At 37.3% G+C, this 27,318-nt stretch overlaps 1 protein-coding gene across 3 annotated transcripts in view; it reads left to right on the top strand.

Moving 5' to 3' along the window:
- Nucleotides 1–2,951: 2,951 nt before the first annotated feature.
- The window catches only part of LOC121415345 (GON-4-like protein), a 34,157-nt gene continuing 9,790 nt past the window's right edge, over nucleotides 2,952–27,318 (top strand). For 2 of the 3 annotated variants that reach the window (XM_041608525.1, XM_041608523.1), the window contains exons 1-18: nucleotides 2,952–3,103; nucleotides 5,701–6,893; nucleotides 7,332–7,424; nucleotides 8,698–8,751; nucleotides 10,339–10,470; nucleotides 10,959–11,270; nucleotides 12,177–12,363; nucleotides 12,756–12,875; nucleotides 13,529–13,569; nucleotides 13,849–14,490; nucleotides 15,969–16,055; nucleotides 18,192–18,360; nucleotides 19,314–19,476; nucleotides 20,121–20,283; nucleotides 20,984–21,109; nucleotides 24,112–26,202; nucleotides 26,598–26,648; nucleotides 27,172–27,261. In XM_041608525.1, the coding sequence (XP_041464459.1) occupies nucleotides 5,805–6,893; nucleotides 7,332–7,424; nucleotides 8,698–8,751; nucleotides 10,339–10,470; nucleotides 10,959–11,270; nucleotides 12,177–12,363; nucleotides 12,756–12,875; nucleotides 13,529–13,569; nucleotides 13,849–14,490; nucleotides 15,969–16,055; nucleotides 18,192–18,360; nucleotides 19,314–19,476; nucleotides 20,121–20,283; nucleotides 20,984–21,109; nucleotides 24,112–26,202; nucleotides 26,598–26,648; nucleotides 27,172–27,261 (5,610 nt within the window). In that variant the 5' untranslated portion in view covers nucleotides 2,952–3,103; nucleotides 5,701–5,804. The remainder of the gene's footprint in view (nucleotides 3,104–5,700; nucleotides 6,894–7,331; nucleotides 7,425–8,697; nucleotides 8,752–10,338; nucleotides 10,471–10,958; nucleotides 11,271–12,176; nucleotides 12,364–12,755; nucleotides 12,876–13,528; nucleotides 13,570–13,848; nucleotides 14,491–15,968; nucleotides 16,056–18,191; nucleotides 18,361–19,313; nucleotides 19,477–20,120; nucleotides 20,284–20,983; nucleotides 21,110–24,111; nucleotides 26,203–26,597; nucleotides 26,649–27,171; nucleotides 27,262–27,318) is intronic. The other variant, XM_041608524.1, reaches the window with a different exon arrangement.

Below are 27,318 nucleotides of genomic sequence, written 5' to 3'. Positions count from 1 at the left end.
TCCCAGTGGACTAGCCTGAGTAAGGGGGGGGGGGCTTGGGAATTGAAGCCCCCTTAAAATCGCTCAAGCCCCAAAATTTTTCGACCACAAAGAAAAAAAAAGATTATGTATATAGGCCCTAAGGATACAGTGCGTATCAAAACAAGTTTACACTTTGAAAAAATCCTGTAAAATCATATACATTTGTAATATCCTGAAGATTTTTCCACATTTTAACATTGGTACAGATCCATATAAGCAAATGACGATATAACTGTCGAAAAATATCTCCGCTTGAGTGAGCACCACTTACTTTTGAAAAGTTAGTGAAAATGATTTGCGTAGAAGTTTTAAATATTTATGCGAATAAAAGTAAACCTTAATCAAGAAGAACACGTGGGACTGAGCTATTAATAAAATTGATTTGAAGAAATCGTCTACCTTTGTTTACTTGTTTCCTTGCCCAAAACACTTCGAAGAGTGTATTTTGCCCCACCCCACTCCCCCACACACCGAGGCCATCGTGACGATATTTGCTTTACACTGAGCTGTGATTTACATGGAATGGCTTAAGCTTGATTTTCATTTTGTTGATCATTGCCAAGCTTGGGAAAGTGTGGAGAAATAAGTATTAAATGAAATATGAAATGTAAACCCACTTTCAATGATAAAAACCTAGTGAAAAAATGCTGGAGATGTCTGATATAAACTTTTGTTCAGATTCAGTTAATATGTCCTCAGATACAGCTGGCACAAAAAGGGTAAAGGTTGTGCTTACTAATTGTTGAAATTTCAATTTGGGTGGCAAAATTGTTACAAAATGTATTAATGTCCGTTTTATTTCAATTGGCTAAAAGTGCAAGGGAAATGTATGAGAAATGTTTCGCAGGGTAAGTTTGATTTCGCCCTTTGACACAGCATGAAAACAAGCATTTCTGCGCAATCAGATTTGTGCGAGCTTTACACAAATGGACAGTGCTCACTCAAGTGTAACATTCTGACAAAACTTTTACTTTCATTTGATAGATGCGACCCAAACCCAAGATTATATGTGAAAAAATTACCCACATGTTGTATTTTTTTTTAATTCCCAGGGCTTTTTCAAAGTGTAAACTTTTTTTGATACGCACTGTATATTGCTTAAAGCAGTATTTCATTCATGTCGTCAAGTGCTCTAAAATCAAATTCGATTTTTTTTTCGCTCGGTCGCTAAAGGTTCGCTCACAAAATAATATCTACAAATGCTGAAAGCATTAATGCTCTCTCAAAGAGTGAGTATATGATTTTCTAAACTCTTTTGCAATATATTGCAACCCCCCCCCTTCAAGTATACTTCACCTCGCTCTTAAAAAAAACGCCTGTATAGAGAGAATAATAACACAAACCCATTTCATGATCCTACCCAATACGTTAATCCATGCACCTCGATGGTCCTACCCCCCCCCCCCCATATCGTTAATGTCATCATCAACATTTATAACACCCATCAGGCCCCGATGCATGGTATTGATGAAAATTCTCAAGGATTTTGAAAATTTATATTTTTTTCGCTCGGTCGCTGTACGCTCCAACGCATGATACTAGGAATGTTTTTTATACTAACGGCTTGATCAGTATAATGCTTCCTACAATAGGCAATTTTCATTATATTGAGTAAACCAACCTCGAAAAATTACAAGCCCCCAGGAGCCCCCCCCCCAAAAAAAAAAACCCCGCACCTGCCAGGAGCGGTTTTAGGGGGAGGGGGCTTTGGGGACTGAAGCTCCCCCCCCCACTCAAAAAAAAATCGCAAAATCTCTCAAGCCCCCCCCAAAAAAAAAAATGACCACAAAGAAAAAAATAGATATGGGCCAATTATGGGAAATATTCCATATCGTCGTCGTGTATCGTCATCTGCTCTAACTCAAAATTTTTACTATTCAAATTCGAGAATTTCCTCGCTCGATCGGTCGCTAAACTCTCCCTCGATCGCAAAATAATATCTAAATCCCTGATATCAAAACTCTCTTAAAGGTTAAGTCCACCCCAGAAAAATGTTGATTCGAATAAAGTAGAGAACAATCAAACTAGCAAAATGCTGAAAATTTCATCAAAATTGGAAGTAAAATAAGTTATAACACTTTAAAGTTTTGCTTATTTTTCACAAAACAGTGATATGCACAACTCAAATGAGAAAGTCAATGATGTCCCTCGATCACTCACATTTTATGTTTTTATTGTTTGAATTATACAATATTCAATTTTGTATAGATTCAATAAGTATCAACTTGACTGAAGTAAACTATTAAACAATCTGGTAAACAATGCTCATTCCACACTCGTTATAGGGAGGAATTAATCGTTGTTTCACTTGAAAATGAGGAGAAAAATAAATATTCCCTATTTCATATAATAAAATACAAAGGAAATAGTGAGTGGATGATGTCATCAGTCTCCTCATTTGCATACCCACCAGGATAACTGTTTTGTGAAATTGAGCAAAACTTTGAAATGTCATAACTTTCTCATTTTACAGGCGATTAGATGAAATTTTCAATGTAAACTAATGTATAGTGCTTTTGGGATTTTTTTTCTTTTTCAAATCAATATTTTGATGGGGTGGTCTTGTCCTAACTGAGTGAGTATAGGAATTAGTCATTGATCTCCTGCAACTATATAGCAGACTGCTCAGTTGATTTATTTTTATTTACCTCACAGTATACTTCACCCAGCACGAATACCGGGCGAATAACAATAATGCCACAAAATTTAAGGTTCAACTCTAAACCTGACGGTTTTGTCAGAGTTGTCAAAAGCCCCAGAAGCCTGTTCTGCGCAAGTACGACAATACTCTACAAGAGGGATGTAACTAATGGAAGAAGAAGAAGAAGCCCCCCCCCTCTGTCTCAAAAAAAAAAAAAACTTACAGTCTAGAACCTCCTGCGTGTTGGCCGAGCTGATGCGAGTGACGGGGTCGAATTATATTTGCTCCAAAATTAAAGAAAGGTAAATGTCTCGTTACCGGCGCGCTAAATGAAAGGTAAACGGTAAAAAGGGTCGAAATTTCACGACATTTAATTGGAAAACTGTAGCTGTCTTGGCTAAAAAAAACCTGCCCAGCTGACTCCATAATGTTCCGCTATTCGTAAGTATAAAATTACCCAAAGTTTAAGTACTATATGACCTTTAATTTGTAATTAGACGTAGGCCTACCCTTTATCATTTCGATCTGAGCTGAACTAAAAAAAACCCAGGGAGCTCCGGCCCGCGAAGCGAAGCCGAAGGGGGGGCCGGAGCCCAGGAGTCGACCGTGCAAAAACGAGGGAGACACGGGACTAGGGTTGGGGTCTCAATCTTACTTTTTTAATGGAAAAGGGGTGGGGATAAGACGGAGGGAGAATAAAAGGAAACATAAACATGACATTAAAAAAATATTTGGGCCTACAATTAGGCCTATGTAATAATGTATGGTCCTACAATTACCCACGCAGAAGTTAATTAAAAATGACATCCGTTGACGTTGTTTGCCATGCAAAAAGACGACCTGAAATTGATGACAACTAGCCCCCATGTAAAAATAACTTGACGCCATCCCAGATAAAATGCATCAGAGTGCAACCCAAAAAAATGTTTAAAGTTGATAGGCCTATGTCCATGATGTCAGTGTGGCTTGGCGTCATTTTCTCTCATTAAATGCCGACGGTGGCGGCGGTGTGCAAAGAAGATTATGCCTAGTAGGACATGTCTGGAGGTGTCTTTCCAAGGACCATTCTTTGTATTGCCCAAATCGGCTTTGTGAAACAGTTTAGCGATATCTTGTTCTTGTGTAGAACGGTTCTACGAAAGACCATTTCATTCAATAGTCCCCTGGGCTCCCTGGGTTAGCAATCGTGCATCTGCCATTAGGGGGTTAACAATGCTAAATCTAAGGACAGTGATTTTCTGCGATCGTTGAAAACGGACGGAATTCACGGAAAGGGCCTTTTGAAACGGAAAGTGGCATTTCAAACGGAAAATCACTGACAACGTATTTTCCCTCAAAATACACAGAATAGCAATAGAAATTACTCCAAAATCACGACAAAATTAGAATATTAAATGGCAACAAAACCCGTGAAAACACGATCTCACTTCGCTGCAATCATGACAATTCACACATCGTGACTGCACTCGACACCAGCACACTCGATTGTACCCCACAGCCCACGCCCGTACCTGTACCGGCCGGCCGGGTTGGGCTTCACATGCGCTATGCACACATATCGCTCCAATTACACGGTCGTGTGTTGCTGCCCTCTACGTTTGAAGATGTAACAGCACGATATCGTGGTCTTAAAATCCAAGATGGCGGATTGGCAAAAGTCGTTGACTGGTGATAAGGACGTCCAAACCCCCAAAAATTATTGATGAAATTTAATTGCACCATAAAATAATGCTAATAATATGAAAGGTGAGGATGTATGCATGCTGAATATGTTTGAAAAAAATCTCATGCACCCGCATAGATCTGATTAGAACGGATTCTATTATGTTGTTGGTACAGTAGCAGATACAAATTTTGACCAGTGCTAGTGTACGTGCTGTGATTTTGCTATTCAATGTGTAAACGGAATTGTCACTTTTCCATGTGTACAAAGTCAATGGGGGAAACGGAATTACCGTTTTCCGACATGCTGAAACGGAATTTGAGATTTTCTGAAATGGAAAAGGCATTTTTTTTTAAACAGAAAATCACTGTCCCTATAAGATGCCCCGATAAGTAGCAAAAAAGAGTTTCAGCAAATATTTTTGTTTTAAAGCGGTGTTTAACAACCTTCCAAAATCCATTGTGAAATCACATTTGTAGTGTAAAATTAGTAGTATAGCTAACTTCGCACTATGAGTGAGTTGGTTCATGTAGGCTCCACTATACTTTACTACTGCTACCCTCTACACCTACCTGACCCATCAGTCGCTCTCAAAAACCAGTGACAAACTGTGTCACTTTTGGTAAAAAGGCACCACGTCATGTAAAAAAAGACATTAAGCGTACTCTACAGGGATTAAACTTACCATCGGACACAGACTCACTCTTTGCCTTTTCTTGTAAACATCTCAAAATGGGTGATTTATATATTTATCCATGGCACTGCATGGAAATTTGTTCATCTGCCACCATTTTGCATAACCAACTTCTGAAATGCGACCTATTGTATCTGTCTATTAATTACTCATGTATGTACTGTGCATATCCTGCTATTTGCCCATTAAGCAATGGACCTGGTACAATTGCGAATTTGAATAATTTATCATACGTTATTTACTTTGTATTTACTATTTAATTATTGAGACTTGTATTTATATTTGTAATTTGTATTCTACTTGATTTCATATCAGCAAATTTGTCAATTTAAAAAAAAAAACCTGTACAGTCGCAGTGCATTTGGAGTCTGGGAAAAAACGCACTCTCCTTTGCTCTTCTCAATTTGTTATTAGAATTAGAGTGCCAATAAATAGTGTTTCTCAGTGGACATTGCTTTATGTAAGTTGGTGTATCTTACAGAAATAAAATTAAGGAAATGATTTCTGAATACCAATTTGGAGAGACATTCAAAGGTATTTCATCTCACTGATTGAAACAGAGATAAAAAAAAGAAGGAATTATTTTAAGGAATTATTTTATCCAAGATAAAATGGACCTCAGAATACTATCCCAGGACAATAAAGCAGAAGAAACATTTTTGTATTGTTTTCTATGTCAAGTTTCAGGTCACTGGTGAAGAGAACATTCTGAAGTGCCAAGATGACATATTTACCTTCAATGATCATGCTAGTTCTGACCACTTGAAACCAGTTAATGGATTACCATGGATGATGACAACGGAAAGGACCAGACTGAACAATCTGAAGACAGCAACTCCCTGGGTCTTGTTGGTAAAGGCAAGGAATGTCCAGATGAATCCCAAGGTGTTTCTGAAGAGGCGAAGGCAGAATCCCATACAGGGAAATCATCACAGGATGCAGAAGAGAGAAGTACCATTGGCAGTGGTGATGATGTAGAAAGAGTAGGAATTTTCAAAGCTTTGGAATTCTCTGATGGTTCAGCTCACCAGCCTGAAACAAAGAAGAATACTGATACTGTGGGAGATGTAGCAACATCACCTGTAGCAGCTTGTCCTCAGGAAGTTCACAAAGATGTGCAACTTGCAGGCCTTGGAGGAGAGCAAAGCAAAATACACAGTATTCATCCATCTAGTGATAACCCTTGTATTAATGTTCAAACAAGCCAGCATGAAGAACCAATGATATCCATGTCTTCTGCTAAAGAGAGTTGTCCTAGCATGGGGAAGGAGGGTGTGAAAATTCTCATTGATCAAGGACTCGATAGCCAGCCATCAACACCAAGAAAGGATTCTGAGATGTTGGATGAGCCCATGTTGACTGAATCTCCTGCTTATAGCGAAGATGGTAAGCTTGTCATTGGTACTCCAAGGTCTGGGGGATCTCCAGGTGTTGAAGCCATTCCTATAAAGGCCTTTGATGATGTGGACAGGACCAGGCATCCTGCAGACTTGGGTAGTGAGGTAGATATCGTGGGGGACTTCTTGCCAGTAGACTCTACTCCCTCTACTAGTGAATGCCCTCTTCCGGGTAGTCACTCCACCCCTTCAGCCAGCCAGTGCACCCCATCGGCCAGTCACTGCACCCCTTCTACCAGTTACAATGAGACCACAGAGACAGACTTGTCCCTGAACCAGACTCCTAGTACTGGTCCCAAGACAATCAGATCTAAAAAGCGGAAGAAGAAAAAGCTTACCTTTGCTCGGAAGAAGCAACGTACCATGATGCCAGTCGTCAACCAAGCACTTGATCTTGACAATGATTTAGAAAGGAAACTGGAGGAAAATGCAGCAAAGAACAACCTAACTGCGATCAATGTCAAAAGCATTTTACACGTAAGTAAAGTATTTTATTACCATTAATAGAAGAGTCTGAATTGACTGGCTCAGACAAAGGTTATTTGTAGAAGTATCTAGTATTTCTTTTTTTTTGGGGGGGGAGTTGAACTTCAGTACTGCATCGGGTTTCAGTCTGTGTGCATGTTAGGGACCAAAAGAAAGTGTTTTTAAATACATAATTTGTAATAATATCTGACATTCAGATTATTAAACAAATCTAACCAGTATTTTCAGTTTATTCATATTTCATGGATTTCCTATATTAGTATTCATTGAAAAAAAATGAAGCTACAGAATTCAAGTTTCAATGATTTGTCATGCCATGTATGTCTATTGATTTAAAATTGTATATATTTTAAACAACAAAATTTTAAAATGTCTCTCTCACTCATTCACCTTGTTCTATTTCTCTTACGTATATTATTTCTTCATTAGCATGTGATAACCAACGAACATGTGTTGTCAATGGTGAGAAATACAATGAAAGATGCTGGGCTGGTAGAGATTGAACAAGAGCCTGCCCCTTATGTGAGTGCTTCCTTTTAAATTTGTTTTGCTATGCATCTATGTGGTTTTATGTGTGTGTGGGTGCATGCTTAAGTATATCAAATTTTCAAAACACTGGATTAGAGCTTACATGTACTTTACAACAAGTGGTAGTTATCCTGATTACACAATAACAGTGTTCCCACAGTCATGGAAAATCCTGGAAAAATTTGTATTCATGGAAAGTCAGATAAAAGTCAGGGAATTTGGAAAATAGGTGAAAAGTCATAGAATTGCATTTACCTCTTGACTATGTCAGCTTTCCAGTTTGTCGTGTCTCGCAACTCTCATGTTCTGCTATTATAAACAGTGTTCATGATTTCCATTTTTCCCAGTTTTGTGACATCCTAAATTCTACATAACTCCTGGGACATCACAGGAAGTCATGGAAAGCAACAATTTAGTCATGGAAAAGTCATGGAATTCTGTCAAATTTCTGTGGGAACCCTGAATAAAAAGAGCTCTGTAGTCAAATTCTGATGTACATGTATTTCCAAATGCACAATTACAGCATCATTCATTTAGAATTCAAAGCTGTTTGGTCATTCTTTATCTCATTCATGCAAACTGGGGTCCCATTTTAACTGAAAATTGAAATCAAGTGCAGCCCATGTAAGGTCATTATCAAGATGAGATCTTAAATTATAAAAGAAGCACAATTTTTGTTATGGTGCTCAGAAATACCCCTCTCTGTTGACTGTAATGAAGAATTTACATTAATGTCTTAATTTGTAAGATAAATGACCACAAAATAAATTCTAATAAATATATTCTACTACTACACGGGCTGATAACGAAAGGGCTGTATGGCCTTTGGTATTTGTATTGATGGAGGGAAGAGAGAGAAGATTTTGTGAGGATGATCTAAAGTTACATCTTGGTATATACGGTTTATGAGTTCTAATTTTGTTGGGAGAGGCAATTTTGGGTTTTATAATACAAGATGAGTCTCTAAAAGAGTATATGCTTTTCAACTTACTGTGACTTTTCATTTTACTTTCCTAATGTAGTGTAATTTACTTTCACTGAGGAGAGTGTCGAGTGTGTCCTAGGATTCACATATTCACCAACTCACAAAAATGTAGGACCTCTCTCATACACAAGAAGTATGACTATAGTCTACACAATTTTTTTATGGTCATTGTTCTTAGATTATTATCATATTTGGGGAAAATGATTCAGTTTGTACCATATCTACTTCCAACTTTGATATTTGAAAAAAATCTTTAATCACTTTTGTTCACTTTTATTTTAGACACCAAAGTTGACAAGAGCAAAGCTAAAAGAAGCAACAGAAAAGGTTGGCAATGTAAGTATTTGGGATGACATCTGATTGTTTTCTGTGTGTAGTTTATAGATGGTAGTTGACATGTTATGTTTCTAGAACTCGTTTGTAATACTAAATATGCAGTTGCCAGGCTACCATTTATAATAATCTTAAATGAGTATTCTAGGTATATGGTCAATAATAATAATAACTTAAACTTATATAGCACTCTATATGACATCATATCAAAGCGCTTTACAATGTAGAACATACAAAATATACAAATTAGAAATCATTAAACTAAGAGAGAGAGAGAAGAGAGAAAAAAAAAATTGAAATGATCTACTTGTAAAAAAATAAAAATAAAGAATGCGGGGTTCAATTTATGTACCCGGGCAGATAGCTTCAAAATATGTGTGCAGAAAATATACCCCTTCCATTGCGGTCATTAGGAACCACCCCATCCCTAAAAAAATATATATTTTGAAGCCATCTGCCCGGGTATATAAATTGAACCCCACATTCTGTATCTTTATTTTTTTTTTTTTTATTTACATGAATTATTTCTATATCTATACAATTATCACCTTTGCAATTTGATCATTATGTATGTTTGATGTTATATCTACGTGAAACCACTTCAACAGCTAATTTCAAGACATCAATCAAGACCTATCTTTTTTCATTGTTGTAGCGTAATATAGTTTAATATAATTTTATTCAATATGTTCATTACCAAATTAATACCATGTAATGATATGTCATGTAATATATTATCATGTGTTAGCAAATAGAATGCAGTGTAATGTGAATTTAATGTATATTACAATGTAGCACAATACTTAGTTTAATGTAGAATAATATTTTAATTCAATGAAAACTATATCAATAAATCACTTAATTTTTTTTATGTAATAAATAATTCATGTGTTGAGTGCATAGAGATCACAAATATTATGCGCTATTTAAGTACAATATTATTATTATTGTTACGAATTTGTAACTATGATTTATTATTATTAATAAATGCAGAAACACCTGCTTAAAAAAAATATTGGATTTCTGTAACCATATTAATGCATCACTGGATCTTAAATTTAGTGATGATTGTAGAGTTGGAGATAACCTTGAAGTCATCCACCTCTTCCCCAGGGTGCTTTTAGAAGCACTTGCCCATTCGGGCAAGTAAATTTTTAAAAAATTGGAATATACTTGCCAAAAATCTATTTCACTTGCCCGAAAAAATCCTTGAAAAAAAGTTTTACCTCTTGAAAAGAAACATTTTGCGGTTTTATAAACAATTGACATTTTTTCTCTCTTTTGACATGAACTGATCTACCTTGTTATTGCATTTATTTTTCAAAAGTGATTTTATCTTGCCTGCCATGACCAAAATTAGGGTCAATATGTCATATCGACCCTATTTTGGTCATTCTACTGTGAGAATTTTGCTTGCCCAATATGGGCAAGTAGTTTTGGTCTTTACTTCAAAACACTTGCCCGACTCTAACTTATACTTGCCCCGGGCAATCGGGCAAGTGCTTATGTAGCACCCTGCTCTTCCCTATCGTCTTACAATGCTTCAGTGATGCTAACTACTCTATGATAATCAATTATCTCTTCTCTTAGATGCCCTATGTGTGGCCGCTGTCACCTGTGAAAAACAAGAAAGCAACTCCTGGATTCATCGAGATCAACTTCTCCGATGATACTTCTTCAGATGATGAGGATTATGATCCCAACCTGGATGAACTCATGATGGTATGGTCTTCACTCTCAAATATCTGGGTCTAAAACCCTAAGAAACAAGGCAGCAATTAGGACTTTAAAAAAATGAAATTATCAAACATTGGCCATTACCTGAGACACATTACTCAACAAGATTGTCTTTTCACTGTAAATTTTTTTTTTATTGTAGTAAATATATATTTATTGAGTAATCTTTGATGTCACTGTATAAGATTTCTGGGGTATTTGTTATCAAATTCAAGTTACATTTTTGTGAAGGATATCAACCAACTACATGTATAACATAATAGTTCTTTATACTTTAAGAAGAATGGATGCGAGACACTTCGATCACCTTCAATTGTAATTCAATGCACGTTAATTTCTTTTATCATGCAATCTGTGAGTGGAGAAAAAAAAACTACATTTTTTTACCTGTTTTTTTTTTCAACGCTGACTATTATATTTCTAGTTGTATTTCTCACATTACCTGAAAGTTGCCGTATTTGATTTTCACTAAGAGAGAGGAGAGTGATTATGAGAGTGTCACATCTCAGATGAGCGATTTTGGTTCTCCGTGTGCAAGTACCCCTCCCCGATCCGTACAACAGAGCATCAATGAGAGTGAGATGGAGGACAGCCCCACCCCTACCCCAGCCCCTGACCATGCCCCCACCCCCACCATAAACACACCCAAGACCATACCCAGACCCATAGCCAAGCACATGCAGGTTGCCCCTGTACCCATGGGACCGCCTCCCCCTCCCATCAACCCTGACAGGCTGGGGGATGATGATGCGTTTCTAAGGGAGTTGGCAGCTGTCACAAAGCAGGTGAGGATGCAAATTGATGTTTTCAAAAATTTAACAATGTCTAAAATGAGGTTATTAGTGGATCTATGTTGTAGAAAAACATAGTTTATGATTGAAGGGGAATGAAACTTTTGGAACAAGTAGGCTTGTGTCGATACAGAAAAATCATATAATAAGTACAAAAAAAAGTTTGAGGAAATATCGGACAAATAATGAGAAAGTTATGAGCATTTGAATATTGTAATCACTAATGCCATGGAGATCCTCCCATTGGCAACGCGACAAGGATTTGTGATGTCACATGTGAATAACTTTTCCTTTGATGGACTATGAAATACCCTCAACATGTCTCTTTTTGCTTTTTCTGATGGTGATACAAACTCTTTATCCATGATGTATTTAAAAATCTGTATTACATGTCCTCCTATAGAAATAACACATGATCTACTGATAGATGTGATAAAAGAGGCAATTAAAGTGATGGGGAGAGTTGTTCACAAGTGAAATCACACATCTTTGTTGCATTGCCAATTTGAGGATCTCCATGGCATTAGTGATGGCAATATTCAAATGCTCATAACTATCTCATCTGTCTGATTTTTCTCAAACTTTCATTGATCTGTTTCTTTGATTTTTCTGTTTTCACACAAGCTATCTTGTTCCAAAGGTTTCATTCCCCTTTAAGTTAAAGATTCACTGATAATTTCTGAAGAGATAGGTCTACCTCCTATCTTGAAAATAATGTAATAAAATAAAAACTGCATATGTTAAATTTAATAGGAACCTATCAAGATCTCTTTCCTTCAAGGCTCATATCAGTGACTTGTTTATATATTTTATGTTGTGAAAGCTGTAGTGATTTTTATAGTATGGTTCACGTACATATTGAATGACAATCCCATTTTTCATTCATTATCCATTTGCCAGGAGGCCAACATAATTGCCCATCGCACCCGATCAAAGCTAACTATCGACAAACCCCTTGAGGTCATAGAAGCTTCTTTTGTAGCTCCTGATGCTGAACATGACACCAATGATGTGAGTGATGTGTATGAGTCGGATCATGAAGACAGTGAATGGAAGAAGTGGCTTGCATCACTCTACAAGACTGAAGGTATTCGGATACTTTATGTACTCCTTCCCATTCTTCCTTTTCCTCTGCCTTTTATCCTCTTTCTTTCTCTTCTCCTCCTCCCCCTTCCTCCCCTTTCCTCCTCTTCCTCTAGTTTTTCTTCTCCCACTTTTTCCTCTACTTTATCTTTTCCTTCATCCTCCTCCCCCTCCTCCTCCCCTTCTACTTTTTGTTCTCCTTCCTTCTCCCCTTCCTCTTTCTGTAATTAAATCATATTGTGACGTCACCTAAAGTCGTGCAACGGAACATTTTGGATGGTACGTCTTGTGTGCAACGGTACGAATGTTTGACATTCAGCCTCCCATTTGCTTGTGTACAACAAGCTAAGTAGGCGTTGTACAATAATAATCATATTTTTTCTGTCTTATTTACAGATACTGCTAACACAGAGCCAACTGATGATGAACAGAATGACCCAGAATACAACTTTCTTGCAGAAGAAGAAACTCTTGACAGAGAGGATTTCAGGACAGATAGGGCTGTGCGTGTCAGCAGTAAGTCTTTCTTTTTATCAATCCAGACCGAAGTAGATCTGAATCAGTTTTATGTCAAATAATGTCAAGACATTTATAGCTATCACCCAATGAATAATGTCGCACATTCGATTTGAAAAATAAGTCGGAAAAAAAATCTTGGAACCAGTAGGATTTGAACCTTTCATCTACTTGTTGCTGGGAGGTGATTCTCCCACCAGGCCAAATCCATTGCACAGTCGCGATGATAGTAGGACCAAATACCTTAGCCCCTCTGGCCCGTATTCTGAAGTCAGGTTTAACATAGACCATCATCTAACTCTGTGCTTAAATTATGGAAAGCCAAATACGTCGAAATTGTCTTTACATTGTTTGTGTCTTGTGTAAACTGTGCTCTTTCCTAACTTGTGAATGGTGAAGAAACAGTTAAGAATGATTTTAGAGAAAATAGAACTGATATATTGAAATTACTCTTATTTATGCCACCACTGGCTATCCATAGTTAAAACTAAATCAAACCTGACTTCAGAATACGGGCTTCTGTCTTAAATATAACATTATGATGTTTTGGCATATTTTTTTTTTTTTTTGGGGGGGGGAATTAAACAATCTGCAATATTTGGGGGGCATATTTTCCATGTTTTTCACGATTTGCATTTGTTTTTAATCTACAGAGAAAGAGCTGAATGAGCTACTGGATGAGGTTGTCGAAGCTGTAAGTATTTTGTTTGTTTTTTGTCAAAGAAATATCCAGTCATTCATGACACAACATTTGAGATAAATCTTGCTTTTGTGCACTTTATCTTTTATTATTTATGTGTGTATCCAAAAAAAATTAATCAAAAGATCTAACTTTATGTTGGAAGTATTTTATAGTTCCTCAGACATACTGATAGTTTGACATAATCAATTAAAATGCATGTGTCATTGAATGTGTGATGTTCTAGAGAGGAATGTTGTATCCTAAATATATATATATTTTTTTCACTCACAGTATGGAGATGAAGTGGACTGGCTAGATGATTTTGACATGAACCAATTTGACCAAGAACCTCAGTCAGCCCTAAACAATTTGATGAATCAGAAGCAGAAGTTCTCCCCATCCAAATTCTACACCATGCCTTCTTCCTACTCTGGGATGCTGTCCGCCCCGTCACCTACTTCTAAGGCTTCCACATCATCCAAGTTTCGGCTCGGAGAAGTTCTATCATCCATGATGGCCGCAACATCTTCAGCAGATGCAGCACCCATGGAAACTCCAGCTACAACAGTCGTTGAAGCTACTGCAGCTACCGCAGCAGAGACAACAGCATCCACCATACAGGCAACGGTGATGTCTGCATCAATACCTGAGGAAAGAGAATCAAGTATCCAGGCAGCATCAGAAGCAATCACAAGTCAGGCAACTGGTCAACCTCTATCACAAGAAACCTATCCTCCACCACAACAGATACACCAGCAGGTGCAACCATCTGGTGAATCTGTGCCAACAGTTCCTGCAGTGGTTCAACAGCAGGATGGTGGGGTCATCGTCCCGCAGGCTCCCCCTGTTGCATGGACCATTGAGGCCAAGACACTGCCTTCTTTGACCCTGAACGCAGAAGAGCTTGAACAGTTTCAACAACAGATGCAACAGGTTTGTATTTCTCACAATTTTTATCTCACCAGCATAGCTTAGTGAGGCTATATGTAGGTGCCACTTTTCCGACGGCAGTGGCGGCGTCAACATCGAATCTTAACCAAAGGTTAAGTTTTTGAAATGACAGCATAACTTAAAAAGTATATAAACCTAGTTCATGAAACTTGGACATAAGTTTAATTAAGTATTACTGAACATCACATGACCAAGGTCATAGGTCATTTAGGGTCAATGAACTTTGGCCAAGTTGTTGGTATTTGTTTAATTACCCTCATAACTGAAAGTTTATGGATCTTATTTATAAAGCTTGGACATAAAGAGTAATCAAGTATCACTGAAAATCCTGTTTGATTTTCAGGTCACATGACCAAGGTCAAAGGTCATTGAGGTTAATGACTTTGGTCATGTTGGAAGTAATTATGAAATTGCCATCATAACTTTCAAAGTTTATGGATATAGTTTATGAATTGTGGACAGAGGGGTGATCAAGTATCACTGACAAGTCTTAGGTCACATGATCAAGGTCAAATGTCATTTAGGGTCAATGAACAGCTTATTGTATCATTATATGAATGGTGTTTTTGTGAATTAATATTTTATAATAGTTTTCAAAGTCAGCACTGCTGCTATATTGAATCGCGTAATGCAGGTGAGACTGCAAGAGGCGCTCTACTTGTTACCCTTATTTCCTGACATAATTAATTTATAATTAAATTGTGTATGAGATATAGTATGTTAGATGAGAGACAAATATTGGTTGCGGTATGCTCTAACTGTACTTGGCAAGGGTTTATCTAACTTCATTGTTCCAGACATGTGACCTTCTTGACCAACACAAAAAATACTTGTGACAATAAATTTTTTTGAGGAAATCAGGTTTTAAAGTTGCAAATATAGTAAGATTTGAAAGTATCACAGATACGTTGTTGAATACTTTGTGCTGTATAATTCAAGTGCAAAATTCAATTTTCACTATTTCATTTACTAAAAGATGTATCAAGTTTTCTTTGGTGCAGATCAACTTGACTTTGTATATTCTGATTTTTTTTCAACTGACACATGAGGCGATCTGGATATGACAATGCAGTTAGGATTTGGAATCACACATCTATTATATTGACAATCGACCTTAAAATTAATCAGCTTAAAAGTATTTAAATTGGATATGCAGTGGCCATCAAGTGGTCTGAGGCTTGACTAGACATTTTAAAGTCTGAGACTCATTCCCTGTCCATGGCACCTATGCCTGTGAGCCAGGCATTTAGTCGACCGTGCTCTTTTATCAGACATTCAAACAAATGGAAATGCTTTATGCATTCTTTGTTACTACATGTAGATGTGTACTACTACTTGTTTTTTGTTGTTGATTTTTGTATTGTTTGTTTGGGGTATTTTTTGAGAAACAACATAGAATCACTGTTCGGTTTTATCAAACTTCAAACTATTTTCTTTGTTCCATCTGTTTTCCTTGACAGCATATCCAGTTGCTTTGTCAAATGTACCTAATGGCAAGGGAGAATGACACACTTAAAGATTGTGCAAACCAGGCTAAACAGTTCTTGGTAAGTATATTAAGTGACCTTTTATTGACAAATCATGGGGAAATCAAGGCTTATCTCGGAACAGAGAAGGGATTCAAGTCTTTCACTCGGCTGCATGCCTGGGGGTGTTATGTAATAGACGCCGGCATGTCTGGGAGGTCTGTAGGAGAGCAATAGTTGGTAGACTAACCAACCAGAAGTAAACTGCATGTTTTCACTTTGAAACATGTACCTTCACAGTGGTTATTTATTTTGGGTTAGCAATCAAGAGACCTGCTATGAGTCTAGGAATTGGGATTGTTGGAAACTGGAACTGCGATGATCCGAAGTAAATAACCATCACGAGTTCGGTCAAATTCGTGCTGTCCGAACTTTTATCGCATTAGTCCGACGGGCGCTCATGACGGACGGATTATATTATGCAAGTCAATTGGCCTTTTGCAAATTTCGTATTGTTTCAATTTTCCCATGATTTGTCAGTTGCTGGGCCCTTTAACTTTCTATGCTGTTCAAAGACATACAGATCTGGTTGTTTTTGCAGGAAATTTAACAGATGTGTGTAATTTATTTACCCATAACCTGTAGTCATTAATCAACATTAATGGACATTACTGTAAACGCTGTTATTTTCGCGGGATTAATTTTTCACGCTTGGCGGCTTCAAAACATATTCGCGGGTTCTTAAATTCGTGCTGCACACTCCATAATCACAAAGTCACTTCCTTCTTGCCCATCTGTTAATGGTTTTAATTAAAATTTCAGCAATGAAATTGTATTTTCTGATCATAATGCTAGCTCTAGGGTGGCATAATTCAGCATTGTTTTGATCTAATCATGAGCTTTTGTGACATTTAGCGCAACTTTTCTTTGCGGGGCGGACATTGGGGAAGGCAAAACGGAGGCGCTGCTAGCTGCTGGCCTGGTAGTGACAGCCGAGCACCGGGTAAGGACCGAGGGGATTACGGCTATTCAAAGTGCATTGGATCAATCAACAAACATGGGCGATCGACCCAACGTCTTCTAAAAACTAAACAGATCTAAACACTCACCAATCAAACAGCAAAAACAATTTATATTTCGACCAAAATCACAATTTAAAAAACCAATCTGCGACTGTTAAAAAATTATCGCATTGCTTTGAAACAAATTCTCGCGATGCATATAAATTTGGAGATCAAGTTTGCTTGCATAAATGCCGCCCTCTTTAGGTCAAATTATGAAATCTCTTTGCCAAAAAGATACACGCAATTGAATCACGGTTCAATACTTGCATTAAAATAGATGCTTATAAATAAAGACTGAGGGGGCTGATTCAACCTCCCCCCCCCCCATTTTTTTACTTTTTGTTATTTTATTGTTTTTTCATTGGAAGTTGTTGGGGACATTATTTTGACCATAACAAGAGGAAATTAATTCATTTCAATCAGTGAAAGGAAAAATAATGATACATTTTTTATATTTGGCTCAATACACTATTTGCATTGGATTTGTACACAAATTTAAGTTTTTTAGCCATTCTAGGACTGCATGCACTTACGAAACGTTGCATAATTTTGGAGCCGCATACCAGGGGGTAGCAATTTTGGTCTCAAAAGTAAAAAGTCAGCGAGCGACACGGTCAAAAAATTTTGCGTGGCAAATTATACAGCGCAAAATTTTTAGGGTTAATACAGCTCTCTTTAAAAAAAAAATTCAACATTTTTTTTCAAATTAATCAGTTACAAGTTGCCATATTTGTGTACTCTTTCTTCTAAAGAATACTGCCATTTTACTTTTGAGAATAGTGCAATATTCTCTTATACTACAGGGGGGTATGTTTACCCTTGTTTAAATTAAATTTACTGATGCTTTCATTGGATTAACATGAAATTGGTGTATTTTATAAGATTTCTGGATTACCAAAAGTGATTTTTTAAAATCAGCTCAGTTGTGTTGAGATTCACGTTATGTGACTAAATGTATTGAACTACATTTTGGAGAGTTTTTATAATTCAATTCCAGGGCATCCAAATAGAAATCATTCCCAGTGGAACTCGAAATTCTTTTTAATTTTCAGCTTAACTTTCCCTTTAAGTTGGTCAAACAAGCATGAACGATTCACCTAAATTTCTCCCCCCCCCCTCAATTTTTTTTCATTTGATTTCATTTCCTTGCTAGACTGAGCTGGATTTACTTGCTGGTGTAAATGAGGATGGGATGAAGAGCCAGGGGAACTTCGGAAAGGCCCAATTTCATTCCTTCTTCCGCGCTTGTAACCTGGATGGGGCTTTGGAACTGTTGAAAACTCCCAGATCCCCATTCAAACAAATTGACGAGGAGTCTTCAGGTATGAAGTTTTCTTTTGTGATTTGGTATATGTAGCCCACTTTAGAAGTATTATAAAGATCCTGTAGTGTTACTGATAGCCTGTCCTAAGGTCTGCACATCTTATGATTGGTTTGCATTCTGATTTTAGAATAAAATTTTGTAATATCCAAATATTGAGACTTGGATGGTTTTACTTTGCAAAGTTCTAAATCTTATGAATATTTAATGTTCCTATTAGTGACAATAGTACCCTACTTATTAAAATAAAAGGGCTCAACAATGTCACACCAATCATACAACCAACTACGATATGAAACAAATTAAGCGTTTACTCCAAAATAAAAGTTTTCAATTATCAAGAAAAAAATTATATCAGTGTACTGATGCTCAATTTTAACATCAAATTAAAATATTATTTTCATTCATATTTTCAGAAAAAAATAAAAATGTGATATGTTTTAAAATCAGGTCATAGACCAGTCATGAGGTGTGTGGTGGCCTTAAGATTCTGATAATGAGGAAGAAAATCATCTTCAAAAAATAGTTCTTGCAGTGAGCCTTTATTATATTGCAGACCCATTTGATGTCCGCCATAATTTCACAAATATTTCACCTACCTTAACTTCTAAGAGTTAATCCAAATGATGTGCACTGAAATTGTGTTCATTATGGTCTACATTGTATGATCTTGTGTTTATGTGAAAATTTATTTTTCTCTTTTTCATTTGCTTTAAAATATAAACATTATGTTCATGTCATGAGGTGTATTATCCTATTGTTTCTCGCCCTTTTGAATGCAAATCATATATTTCTATAATACTTTGTTGAAATTTGTGTACTTAATATTCAATTTATATGTAAAGTCCATTTGTGATATTGCCCTCTTGATTAGAATTTTCAACCTGTCTAAAAACCCAACAAATAAATCTGGGATGACTTCCTTACAAGGATTTCTGGATTATAATCTTGCAGACAAAAAGACTGGGCCACGACCCAAGGCCCCACCCCTTCTGACGACTCTCCGTAACCTGATCGCGAAGAGTGACGTCTTCATCCACATTGAACTCTTGCCTAAGTCCATGTACCATGACATCTCCAGAAGTGCTAAAATTGTTTTTGTGGAAGGCGAAGACAAGTGAGTAAACCTCCATACATTTTTTTCCATAGACATACAGTTGCACTTAATTTACAATTGATTTCATCTTTTATGTCAGTAGGCCCAGATCACTCTTCATGAAAATTTCATGAATATGCAGTTATTGTAGTTCACATGATGGATTTTAAAAAAATGACACTTTTTTTCTTCAAATATTGAGGTAATGCTTGAGCAACTTTGACTGTGATGTAATTAAAAGAAAAATAATACTGTTTCTGTTTTTATGCTACTGCAACTCAGGAGACATTACATTATTTGTCTGGGTTGGTTACCATTTGCATTGTTTCTGGCTGTCTGTTTATTTTATAATACAATATTGTCAAATTTGCCTAATTCCCTTTCAGAGAGAAAATTGTAAAAGCAGTTACAGAATCTATCAAAAGGGTTACTTAGTGATTGTGTCCACTTATAATGATGTGTGTAGGTTTTGTGGTATAAAGGTTTTATGCTAGTTTCATCATTCCATGTTTAGTTTGCTATGTCAAAATTACTATGAATATCATATGCCTACAATTCACCTTGAAGATTTTTTTTTATTTCTCTCAAAATAAATGTTCTAGAGCAACTAATGAAGGTTTGATCTAATGTTTTTTTTTATTATGATTTTTACCTGATCTATTCAGATTGATTGTGAGGGGTCTTGATCAGTTTAGTATATTTGAAGATTCATATCAGCTCATCCAGAATCTCATGATGCCCTGTAAAACGGCAGCTCAGATTAGGAACCGCATCAAAAATCTCTTCTGCTATCGCAAATGCAAGGTCAATGTCAAGAATCCCATCGTGGTAAGTGCTTTTCAGGAGGGGGGGGCTAAGTTTTAATTGTAGTTCCAGCAGGCCTCTTTTAAGAATATGCCCCAATGATAACCTGAATCAATTTGCATGCTGCCATGGAGTACATCTGTTAACTCAAATTATAATTTTCATAGGGTAGTTAAAGAGTGTCATTCGAAAAGCAGCTAAATCTACTTGCATTGTTGTTGTATATGGTAAAGAGTCTGGGCCAATTATACATCATTAAAAAAAAATCTACCTTGTCTTTTTGAATTTTCAGTGAACTTCTTAATTGAACTATACATATTTTTAATGAAACTGTAAAATGCTGTTTATTTATCTTTCAAAATTCAAAATAAATAAGCTTTGTAAAAAAAATTATTTATTTAAGACAACCTTGATTTATAGAATATGAATTTAGCTCCTGATGGGATCAAGCTCTTTATCATGTTATGGATCCTGGTGGGTGTTTCATAAAGCTGTTCGTAAGATAAGAACGACTGGTGATCCTTTCTTTTGGTAAATGGTATACACAATAGGCGATGGTTTAGCGCGTAAGAAAGGATTACCAGTCGTTCTTAAAGTCTCTTAACTTACAAGCAGCTTTATGAAACGCCCCCCTGGAAGACAACTGTATTTTGGCAATCCATTTGTTCAACTCATCAAGTTAATCTAATTTCTGTTATTAAATCTCTATCTTGTACATACATAGATCTACAAGACCACTAATCACATAGTCCATTCCCCATCTATGTGTTCTGTTGTGAAACCCAGTGAAGCCACTGCTCCAATCAACGTTAAGAGCAATAAACTACCAAAATGGGTTCTTCCAATACAGGTGAGTTTAAAGCTTAGTCCAAGTTCTGGTGAAAAAAATATTGATTTTGATAAAGAAATAGTTGGAAGTAATCCTTCAATGTCATAAGCCAGAATTCTTATTTAGAACAACAAAGTTGAATCAAAATAATCCAGGTTTGCTTGAATTCATTTATTTTCTTACCACATGCTTTTCCTTTTGTAGCTAACACTGGAAATAACATGTGGGACCACACAGTAAATGGCTAAGCATTTTTGTCTCGCCTGCATAGCAGAGCGAAACTATAGGCACCGCTTTTTCGATGGTGAAGGCATTGTTATCAACATTGAAATCTCAACCAAGGTTAAGTTTTTTAAATGTCATCATAATTGATCAAGTAATTAAGTATTACTGAACATCCTGCCTGAGTTTCATGTTACATGACCAAGGTCATTTTAGGGTCAATGAACTTAGACCATGTAGGGGGAATCAATATCAAAATCTCAACCGAGGTTAAGTTTCTGAAATGTCGTCATAACTTAGTAAGTATATGGACCTAGTTCGTGAAACTTTATAGATATAAGGGTAATAGTTTATCACTGAAGCTCCTGCCTGAGATTCAGGTCACATGATTGAGGTCAAAGGTCACTTAAGCTCAACAAACTTTGACCATGTTGGGGATATTTGTGAAATTGTCATCATAACTGAAATTTTATGGATCTAGTTCATGAAACTTATACATAAGAGCAATTCTTGTTTGTCTGTCGATGCGACGAGGACCATCTAATCATCCTGGGGTTTAATCATTAGCTTGATGGGTCTGCAGATGGCTAGTCAGGCCAATCTGTGCCCTAAATAGTCTCTGGCAGTGTGGACAGGGAATATTGGCTGCTGCTACAGGGTTGGCAATCCTTGTCTTCCTGGCCTGCCTGCGGGCTACGGCCACTACGGTCCTATTGGCCTCACATGCTTCAGTACCCTTATGTACAGCTGTTCGCCATGCTCCTCTGTCTTGGGCTTTCTGTTCCCATGTATCATGGTTGATGTTAAAAGACTTAAGTGATTCTTTTAGTGTGTCTTTAAAATCGCTTCTTTGGGCCTCCATGAGAGCGGCTTCCTTCCTGGAGCTCGCCAAACAGAAGTTTCTTTGGAAGACGTTCGTCAGGCATGTGAGCTACATGTCCTGCTCACCGGAGCTGAGACTGCATCAGGATGGTGTAAATGCTGGGCAGGTTCGCACAAGGGCAATTACGTATCCCTGAACATCCCGTGCGAGTTTCAGGTCACATGACCAAGGTCAAAGGGCATTTAGAGTCAACAAACTGTGATTATGTGGGGGGTATTTGTGGAATTGTCATCATAACTGAAATTTTATGGATCTAGTTCATGAAACTTATACATAAGAGCAATTACGTGGACATAAGAGTCACCATGTACCCCTGAATATCCTGTGCATGTTTCAGGTCACATGACCAACATCTTAGGTCAATGAGCTTTAGCCATGTTGGGGGTATTTGTTGAATTAGTATCATAATTTAAGAAGTTTATAGATCTACACAATCAGGTAGTTCATGAAACATAGACATAAGGGTAATCAAATATGTCTTGCACATGTCTTTAGTTCGGTAATGTTGGGTTGATGGACATAGTATTTTATTATTATATGAGTGTTTTCTTATGTGAATAATTATTCAATAGCTGTTTTCAAAGTCAGCACTGCTAATATATCAAATCACTCAATGCAGGCACGACAGCCAGAGGTGTTCCACTTGTTAAGTAAATTTTCTGAACTTCATTTGCTCGTTACTATATAGGCCTACGTAGTTTTTGTGGCTCAACTTACCCCAGATGGTGGCACAACTTACCCCATATATGGGGCAAGTTGAGCCATTTGACATCGGTTTTTTCAAAGGTCACGATGACTTTCAGTGTGGGGGTAAATGTTATATGTAGGTGAAAAACATTTCCCAAGAATCAAATTTAAAGGCAAGGTACTTATTTTCACAATAGTACTAGTCATATCAATTCTAACATGCAAAATGCAAAAAGTGTCACAACTTACCCCGCCTTCCCCTACTTATACATTTTGAAAAATTGAATGGCATATATCATTCATTTAAATTTTCGTCATTATGTACAAGTTTTTTTCATGTCTGTAGTGTAAGCAATTTATTTTCTGTTGTTACCAGTACTAGATTTTTTATCTGTTATAAGACTTTCCTCTTCTTCCGCACATCTAGTAAAGCAATTAAAAGCATTGCTCTGATGTACATGTATGATATAAAAGTGAAATATTGTATTATAATTAGAATTTTGTTGATAGCTGTGAAATTTCTGTGAGTGTTCAAAAATAGTATAATGCACTTTAGGCAAATCTATATTGTCTTATTACCCAAGTTTTATTGCTTCTGTAAGGTTTGTGTTCAGATAACATTATATTTAACATTACATGTAGTCTTTTTATCAGGATTGATGTAATGTCTGAACCCAAATAATTCAACACATAGTCAAATTGGTTGACATGGGAAAATATGCCAAGCTTCTGTATTATTTGCATGACCAAGTTTATTAAAAAAACCATTTCTGTTAGCAGAAAATCATTACGAATTATTATTTTTTTTTTGCCTAGCAGTAACCACGATATTTCAACATGTCAGGGGTTGTTCTGCCACTCTGAGATGTCCAAATTTCAACTGCTATCAACCCTATCATGTCTTGTGACTTGAGCAAATGTGTGTGCTAAGAATATTATACTTTAACGTATAAATTTCTAGTGTGCACATCAGCTGCATTGTGGTAGCTTGGTAATCTTATTTTTTTTCATGTGTCATACATACAAATTGGGTCCATCTTCCCAGTTTTCACATAATTTTGCCAAAATGGATTGCTTTTGAATGAAAAATAATCATAAAATTCTTTATTTCATTCTACATGTATATTTTCTATATTTTTTATTGTATATTATCTGTTGAAATTTTCAACCATTTAGTAATGACAAATTATCACACCGTTGTAATTTGTTTTCTTCTCTTGTATCTCCATAGGGTGTTCATGTCCATATAAAAGAATGCCTCTTGGAAGTTAAGAAAGAAAAGGCTAAGCAACATATGCCGAAGCTTTCTCCACTCAAGCCAAAGATCCAAGCTCCCATTCAAATAACTACCAGAGACCAGTTGATGGGCCAAACTCAAGTCCAGGTACCAGTCCCAGCCGTAGGTCGTGCAACAGGCAACTCAGTTCCAGTCCTCACTCAGCTACCCCCAGAAGCATCACGCTATATCCTTGCACCCAATGTTGGGCTAACTGCAGGAGGGTTGCTACTGCAGCCTGGGCAGCAGATCCTTCCTCAGGGTCTCCTACCTAGAACTGTTTGTGAGGTCAAATATATGATAGACAGCCCCCAGATGTCACCCATGGCTGCAGGAAGTACACCTGGTATCCCACAACCGCCAAGTGGTGTAGAATCTGTGTCTGTACCACCTACAACTCAAGCTGATGTATATCCCAGTGCAAATCCTGTTGTAAATCTTCCATCAAGCAACACTGTGTCACTTGCTTCACGTCATGTCAAAGGGCTGATAGATGCAGATGTGACTGCATCAACCACACAAGCATCGCAAGTTGTGCCTCATCAGTCTACCGGTGCAGATGCAGCCTATGTGGCAGGGACTACTACAAATGTAACATCTATCACTGCCTCCCAAATGGAGTTGCACAACACTGTGGCTACTGCAAAGACTACATCACATTCTGTGGTTAGAACTCTTCAGTTTTCTGATGATCCTGCATCTATATCGCAGACACCATCAGTGAACACTGCCCAGGAGTCTAATCGGACCAACACCTGTGAAGGAGTTGCTGTGACATTACCCCAAAGTCAAGGTGAAGTCCATGTGGATAGTGTGCCTCAGGAAAAGGATCAAGTAGGTGAACGTCCATACTATCCTATCTTGCATAGACATTACGATCCTCATAACCAGAAGAGAGGTAGGACAAGCACATCTTCAGTCCCCCAAGGAGTTGGTGTGAAGGATCCTGTTTGGGAACTGATCAAGAAAAAAAAATTGAAAAAGAAACTATCCCCAAGACATGGTCGCTTTGTAGCTATGTCATCTCTCGCTTCAAAGGGAATATCTTCGTTTAACAGGTTTTTGCATGGCAAAAGTCCTGAGAGGCGTCATTTCCGAATTCCCAAGTCAAAACTATCGCCTGGTAAGATCAGAGTGACACTGGGTGATGATGAAAATAGTTCTCCTGATTCTGCGAAGGCAAGTCAGCGATTGGAAGAAGCATTTAAAAGCACAAGGACTGATAATTCTTCTAGGGAAAGGAGGACCAGTGAATCAGATGAGGATTGTATTCCTCTAGAGACTGCCTTGAGGCAGTTAGATGAGGAAGAAGAGACTGAGAAAACTGCCAGTCCAAGAGGAGTAGTGGTAGAGAATTTACTTGCCCGTAGTTGCGACGAAAGCCCATCTGATACTTGTGTTCCTATGGCAGTGGATGAACCTACTCTTGTATCCACTCCTGTCACCGGTAGTGTAGCATCAGAGACACGCCCAGATACCAAACATTCTCCATTGCAGGTTACGGTGAGGATTGATGGTAACGTGACCACAAATGCACCCGTTCCTGCATCCGCTGGTCTCAGTGCCAGTTCCGAGCCCATGCAAGGAATTACAATTGGCAGCTCTGTAGGTATCGCTAGTCAGATGATGGCAGTGAACCGAACTCAAAGTCCAACAGGAGAACTGTCAGAGGGAGGCACACCACCAGCCATACCAAGTTTGCCAATGGTCCAGCAGGAGGACACCACAAGCCAGATGTCCGAGGGTGCTGCCAGTGCAAACAGTAACCCCAAATTGCCCTTCGACCTCCCTACCGACCAGTTAGAGATGATGGCATCCACTGCAACGGGAGGCAAGTCTCCGACCTTAGATGAACAACCTGGAGCCAGAGAGTTCTTGTCAGGTGGAGAGCAGGGTGGTCCTGGTGAGGATGGAGAGGAGGAGATGGAGATGTGTAGGGGGAGCAATGTCAAGGTTGCTGCCAAGAGGATCAAGAGCAAACTGAGGAAGGATCTGGAGTCAACAGTTGTTCTCTTGGATCCGGATATAGTCAACCAAGACCCGCATGTAAGTTCATTTCTTAGATTATGTTGAATATCAAGAGGGACAGTGATTTTTAACAAAGTATTAGATGAATACAAATACCTCTCAATATTGATCAGGAAGGGACACAATTCTGTGTGTTGTTTTTGTGTGTCTTGTGTGTGTTTATTGTTCTTCCTTACTATAATTATATGAACAAAAATAAGTTTTCTTACATTCTTATCACCAAATTTATGACTCGACTGTTTCCCATCACATCCCAGAGACATAAGAGGTACAATTAGAGTTTTTATACCTTGATTTCCTTGAACTTAATGTTATATTTCATTATGCAGATGACTGTACTTGTATTTTTAATGTTAAAATGATTGTAATTTACAAAATGTTAATGCGATAACATATTCACTTTTTACGCACAGAAAGAAGAGCGTGAGCTTGCATTTGCCAAGGATTTTCTGGACAGGGTTAAGGTAATAAGAACACATTTTTTCCCTCTATGACTTTGATTCAAATTTTTGTCTTGTTTGATTTACTTTGGGCCCTTTACATAAAACCTGACAGTAACTTTGACTTCAGTGTTTATGATTCAACTTCAAGGATGCAATATCTTTTATTGAATTCATACCGTGGATTGAATAGCTTTGTGCCACCACCAGCATTATTGCTCAACAGATTTTTCCTCAAAATTTGGTGTGGATGTTTATCTTGATATAATCTCTAATCGGTGCTGCCCCAATCTTTCCATCTTATTTAGGGTGAAAGGTCATATTATCATTCATAGATCTCTTGTGTGCAAGCTATAGACCACATTTCATGATTTCATTAGTGATGGCCATGTGAATGAGAGGTAGTAATCATTATTCCAGTTTCTAACTCAATATATGTAGTAGTTCAACACGAATGTTGTGCTGAAATGTCTAACTCCAATGATTCCTAATTGTATGAGTAAAATGAATAAATATATATAATAATTCCTGATTCTCTCATTAACAGGAAGCTTTACATGATAACTTTGATCAGTATCAGCAATTCCTGAGAGTCTTCAATGAGCATTCTGAAGATCCAAACTCGTCCATTGCAGATGTAAGTCATTTTGGTGGCATTATGCCTGTTTAGATATGATGTTATCATAAATCTCTC

The sequence above is a fragment of the Lytechinus variegatus genome, chromosome 5, assembly GCF_018143015.1.
Source record: "Lytechinus variegatus isolate NC3 chromosome 5, Lvar_3.0, whole genome shotgun sequence".
NCBI classification, from domain to species: domain Eukaryota; kingdom Metazoa; phylum Echinodermata; class Echinoidea; order Temnopleuroida; family Toxopneustidae; genus Lytechinus; species Lytechinus variegatus.
The sequence above is the reverse complement of the archived record's forward strand: the minus strand, read 5'-3'. Positions and strand labels throughout refer to the sequence as shown.